The sequence below is a fragment of the Triturus cristatus genome, chromosome 6 (assembly GCF_964204655.1).
Source record: "Triturus cristatus chromosome 6, aTriCri1.1, whole genome shotgun sequence".
NCBI classification, from domain to species: Eukaryota; Metazoa; Chordata; class Amphibia; order Caudata; family Salamandridae; genus Triturus; species Triturus cristatus.
The window spans coordinates 824,019,904-824,026,122 of record NC_140589.1 but is presented as its reverse complement, the minus strand read 5'-3'; the positions used below and the strand labels follow the sequence as shown (position 1 = coordinate 824,026,122).

Below are 6,219 nucleotides of genomic sequence, written 5' to 3'. Positions count from 1 at the left end.
CTGTCTACAGGGCTGGTTGATAGTATGGAGAGCTGGGAGATGGACTGATTGGACTCCTGGGAAGAGTCCAGCATCCAGTTGATCCTATCTGAATGAGCTGCTGCTGGTTGGTTAGGTAGAATATGAACTATTGTAGGATTGTGCCAGTGAAGCCCATGGGGGTTTTCAGGGTGTGGATCAATGCTTGATGTCAACAGCCTGGAAAGCTCTTGCAGAGATCGAGCTAGACCAGGAGGCAAGGTTCATTTTTGTTGTCGATTAAGAGGGTGTAAGAGGGTGTGACCGACGACTTGGAGCATGACCATCTCAATACTACAGCCTGATCTGAACCATAATAGTCTTGAAGTAGCGGACGTGCTCCGGGCAGTTGGATGGCGACAGTCATCTCAATAATCTCTCCAACAAATGGGAGGCAGGTAATAGGATGTACATTAGCATTAGATTTGGAAATGTGGAGATGGAGTGTGAGAGCTGGTTCTTGCAGAAACCTGATGTAGTGGTGGAGGATGGGAGCACATCAACTTTGGAGGGCGGAACTTTGAGTAAATTCAGGATGTTGGAAAGATCTGTGTGGGAGATTGTATTAAAGGATGGCTACACAGAGGTGTGGCAGCTGAGTATAGGTGATAGCTGATTTTGTTAATTTTTTCTGCAGAATCAATGATGAGGGGAGCACAGTCAATGGCGGTTAGGTGTTTCAACCATTGCTCGATCTTTGGTGTGTGATTAGGTGGGGAGATGGGAATGAATTCTGGGTTTTTTGTATTGAGCATGAGGTGGTTGTTCGTGAGCCAACTTTGCGTGTTCTGTAGAGTAGAGTTGAGGGAGATGAAGTCTTCTGGAGTGGAGATTTTCAAAAACAGTTGGGTGTCGTCTGCACACAGGTGATATAGGGTATTCGCTGATTTCAATGCGTTCGCTAGGGGTTCCATTAGTAGGTTGAAAAAAATAGGTGATAGGGCTGAGCCCTGGGGAACACCTATGTCGACCATGGATGGTTGAGAGAGTGCATTCTTCATCTTGATTCTTTGTGTCCTGTTATTAAGGAAGGGGGAGAACCATTGTAACACTGTGCCAGAGAGGCCCATCCTTGCTTCCAATAGGGACAGTAGGTTGTCATGTTTAACCGTGTCAAAGGCGGAGGATAGGTCAAGCAGTATCATTAGGCAAGATTCGTTGCGGTCAAGCATTTTTAGTATGTCATCCAATATGTGTGTGAGTGCAGATTCTGTGCTGTGACCTTGACGGAACCCAGATTAGTGAATGTCAAGGAGGTTGTAGTTCTCAATATGGTTGCATAATTGTATTTGTACACATTTCTCCAGCAGTTTCGCCAAAGTGGGGATGTTAGATATAGAGCGGTAATTGTTGAGATCTGATGGGATGGCGTCAGATTTCTTTAGTATAGGCGTAACCTGCCCTATTTTAAGACAGTCTGGTATGGAGCCTTGCCTCAGAGAGGAGTTTACAATTTTTGCGCATAATGGTAGGATGGATGTTTTTATCATTTTGAATAGGGCATGAGGAAGGGGATCAGAGAAGTGATTGGAGGGATTGATTGCCTGAAGAGTGTTATAGATTTTTTGTTCAGAGATTGGCGCGAAGGTGTTCCAGGAGGCATTGTTTTTTGTGACTTCCCCTGGAGAACTGAAAAGGACCTTGAATTGTGAATAAACGTTAGCATCCTGGGCCACAGGTTGTGGGAGGGCCTTCTTTAGCTTTAGTTCATTGGTCTATTGATGGTGGTCTTGAAGTAGGTGGCATTAGCTGTGGTGATGATGGAACAATGGCGATTTGGAGTACTTTCAGAAGGGTAAACTTTTAGAATGGTAAGGTCCTCTGGCATTTTGGCTCTTAGTCTTCATATAGTGCCCTGGTGTTTGTTAAGTGTACCAGGCTGCTGAAATCTTGGACCTGGAAGTGTAGTTTTCAGAAAAGTATAGTGTTCTATTGGATTCTTCTGTTGGTGTAGATGTCGTGAATGGAGCTGCCATCTGCGGAGTACTGGAAATGTGTCTTGGTAGGTTCATTAGTTCTTCTTCAACTTTTTCTAGATTGATGTCCTTGAAGGAACAGGAGTTAACTTATGTTTTTATGCTGCCATTCAAGTGAGGGAGTGGAGGTGTTCTGGTGAAAGGAATGATGGTATGATCAGTTCAGAATCGTGGAGTGCTGGCAGTGGCTATTGAGGGATGTAGATAAGATGAGATCTATTGTGCTGCCCTTGGAGTGACTTGGGTTGGTTGTGTGGTGCTTGATTTCTAAGGTGCGTTGTATAGACTCGAGTTTTTCCCTCATGATTTTCGGTACTGGAATCAGAGAGTCACAGGCCAGATTTAAGTCTCCGAAGAACTTTTGGGTGGGCAGCAGTGTTGGATGGAGGCAGCAGTGATGAGGTATGATCATTCATCTGAAGAGTTCTTGGGGGGTGCAGGTGCTCTGTAGATGAGATGAAAATAGGCTGTCTAGCGAAATGAGAGCAGGAAGTGGAGGCACTCAAAAGACTTGTGTGGCCCTGTTAAGCAGAAGAGTGTTCACATCTGTTGAAGATGATGAAGGGCCATGCTGTCTTGTGTATAAATAGGAGTCCCCTCCTGTTTTGCATGTACGGTCTATGTATTGGGTGAATGTGGAAGACATTAGGAATTTGTGTGGAGAAGTGACCTACACGTGAAGAAGAGTAGAGAGGGAGTAGCTGGCCGAAACAAGAACTGCTCATGACTATGAGGGTTGAAAAGTGGTGGGAAATAAGGGAAGTTCAGCTTTCTTCTCCAAGAAGTTCCATCATATCAGAACATCAAAGTCGGTTGCAAGGAGATTATATTATGAAAAGAAGGATAGGAGTATACGTAAGCCTCCACTCAACTCTTACCGGCACTGATGAAAAAGGAACCAGATCAGTTTCCTTTGTGCAACCAAAATAGAGCTCCAGAACTCGACTGGTTCGGAGATTCCAAAAATAAGATGGAACTATATGCTCCTGCAACTGAGTAGGCAAAAGAACATGGATTTACTGATGAATTTGGAACTATTTTAGGAGCATTTTGCACTTTATAGATACTTCGAAATATTTTTTAGGATGGCGAATGGATTATCAGGTGGAAGAATGATGGTATCCGCCATAATAAACAAAAATGGAAATATATTATTTAGTGCTGATGAACTCTGGAATTGCCAGTGGACTTACCAATTGCAATTGTTCTGCCCTTTACGCATGGCGTTGAGTGAGGCTCAGATATTTGCTGAATGGCCCACAAAGCTATTGGTTTATGTATGCGTTTGTGCACGTCTCTGATATAAGTTGTACATTTTGTTAACAAAAAATAGTAGCATTAACTGATTTTTTTTTTAAATGAGTGAGAAGGGTAGAAGAATAGAAGTGTCCAAATGTAGGGGCATTTGGTGGATATCAGGATGAAGCAGTAATCGAGAGGTGATATTTATATGAAGCAAGCTGGTCAGGGCAGTGCAAGATACATGGGGCCAGATTTACAAAGAGTTCATAGATTGCAGAAAGCAAAGTTGCTGCTCTGCGTTGTGTGAATGAGAGACAGCACAAACGTGCCTTGTCTAATAAGAAGGAGTACAGTTCTGCTCTCTTCCTGTGCTGGGCACTTCTGGCAGCCATGCGCCAAAGCTGGCTCCATTGCGCCACAGTGCAAGGGTATCTGCTTTGTGGTCCGCATAGGTTTTGTGCGGGAAAGGGTCCCTTTAGAAAACTAAAAGAAATTGAAACATCTTTGTTACGCCTACCTACGGTAGGCACAAGATTTTGGCACAAATCCCTGTCTACAACTCCTTGTAGATAGGGGTTTGCCTTAAAACTCATGGGTAGTTGCATGAAAATGCCCATGCACCACCCTGGAATGCCCCTTGGTGCAAAGTAATGCAAAGCCGCACAGTAAGGTGTGTTGCGTTACTTTGGGTTACAGTCCGATGCAAATCATGAGTTGCGTTGGATTGCATGTAAATCCCACCAGTAGTCTTTGCATCAGATCTGCGCCAAAGTAAAGCAATCCTGATGCAAATATTTTGTGAATCTGGGCTTTGGTTCGTAGATGTAGCAGAGTACACAGGTCTTCATATTTTGAATGGTCAGGGGTAGAGGATATGGGATACAGGAGGCACAGTGGCAGTTTAAGCATTGCACTAAATGTAAATGTAAATCCATTTTTGTAAAGCGCAAACTACTCACCCTTACGGGTCTGAAGGCGCTGGGGGCCGTCGTGAAAATTAAGTGAGCTATTGCCCAGAGTCACATGGTGCTGAGCTGCCGCCGCAGCCGGGGATCAAACTGTGAACCCTGTGCTCCAAAGTCAGCTGCCCTGGTCGCTGAACCACACCTCTCCACTAGATTGTGGTGGATGGTTGCAATATAAACAATAGCGCCAGGAAGTAATTGGTGCCTTCAGGTAGTGGCAACGTAAGAAACTTGTAAGTTGGGCCATGATCGGAAATGGTCTTGTGGATGAGGTGGAATAGAATGAGCGGAGCCAATTAAGTGAGTAAATTGTTGGTGTTAGGGGAGTGGTGGGGCTGAAGTAGAGCAGAGTTTTCAAGCTCCTCTGCCCTGGACAAATGTTTGTACCTTGAAGTGACCAAGGGGAGGTGGTGGTGATGGCAGGAAGGTTGTCTATGACTAGTTAGGACTTCCTAAAGATCATGCACGGGTGCACCAAATGGCAGGTTTTGTTACTCAAACAGTCAACCCACAGTGAAAACTACAACTGAATCCAGGTTCCGTTGTTTCAATCAATACTCAAAGTGTTCCCGTATAGACTTCCGGGGTTCTGCTTGAGACTTGAACACCATCTCAAGGTACTCGTTCCTACGAGGTAGAAGGATAGGAACCTAGTTATGAACTACTGCAAACGGTGGGACATACCTGTGAATACTCAGTTCTTTATTTTTGACTGCACACACTGCATTTTCTAGCTCGGGGTGCATTAAATCCAAACTGAGAAGAAAAAAGAAATTTGATCACTCAGACCTGAAAACTAACTTAAAATGTCTACAGCACATGCTATCCACATTTAGCATCCAGAGACAGCAGCCTACAAGTCACACTCTGCATGCAGCTTGAAGAAAACAGGCATTCTCAATGCAATAGGTCTTGCTTTTGCAAGCGCTTAAGCGATTGGCATTGTAAATGACAATGCCTTTTATTTATGTGTTTTAAACCCAACACATATATAAAAGGCATTGTTATTTTTAATGCCAATAGCTCAAACTCTCACAAATGTGAGAGGACTTAAATGTTGGCCACACCCATTTATTTAGACGCTGCTCGCGGTATGCAGGTTACAGTGAGCAGCATCTAAACAAAGGGGCACAGACAATATGAAAGTGAAAGCGCATATGGCGCGCTTTCACACCAAGTAAAAATAAAATAATTAAGAAACGTTCCGCGCGGCCGCTAAAGTGAAAGAGGCCCGCACTATTTATAAATGAAATAAATAAGCACGGACGCTAATGAGAAAGCGGCCGCCTGTAAAATAAATAATGAAATAAGCGCGGCCGCTAAACTGAAAGCGGACCGCGCCTTAAGTTAATAAGTGAATAAGTGCGGCTGCTATAGTTAAAGCTGACCGCGCAGTAATTTAAATAAATACAGTAGTAAGCGTGCGGCGTGCTATGATGTGTGTGGAATAGGGGAAGAGCATTAAGGAAAATAGTGCTCACCAACTTATAAAGCAGAGCATGTAACAAAACCAGTAAAATGGCCAGTCCTTATGGGCAGTAACAAAAGGAGACAAGACAGAACCAAGGAGGGACTAATGAGCCTCATAATTCATCAGAAGCCAGCGTTCAAGAAGGACAGTGGTACAGGCCAATTAAAAATATGAGCGGAGAGTGTGCGGGGCTTTTAGTGCATACCCTAACACAGCATGCCTTGCAGAGCGAGCAGCGCATGCGCAGTGCTGCTAGGCTCGACCTAAAAACCCACAAAAGTCCAATAGTCAGAAACACAAGGCTGTTCTTTCAGAGAGGAACTGTTTCAGCTTCTTTTGTAAGTAACCATTTTGTTCTGGAAATAATTCCATGTTTTTGAGCTTTCAGGGTCTCCTCCAGCCCAGTCTTCCTTCTTGCAACACTGATCAATGTTGGGATCTTCGTATAATGTGACATATAGATTGAAAGAGCATAATGAAGATTAATCAGGATTGAACTTTATGAGGTTTGTTTGGGTTCTGAGATATACCATGAAGCCAATCAGGG

At 44.0% G+C, this 6,219-nt stretch overlaps 1 protein-coding gene across 2 annotated transcripts in view; it reads right to left on the bottom strand.

Annotated features, from left to right (window-relative positions):
• Positions 1-6,219, bottom strand: part of LOC146817933 (centromere protein H-like) — a 232,619-nt gene that overhangs the window by 46,627 nt on the left and 179,773 nt on the right. For both annotated transcript variants that reach the window (XM_085609272.1, XM_085609271.1), the window contains exon 5: positions 4,886-4,957. In XM_085609272.1, coding sequence (XP_085465398.1) covers positions 4,886-4,957 — 72 coding nt within the window. The remainder of the gene's footprint in view (positions 1-4,885; positions 4,958-6,219) is intronic.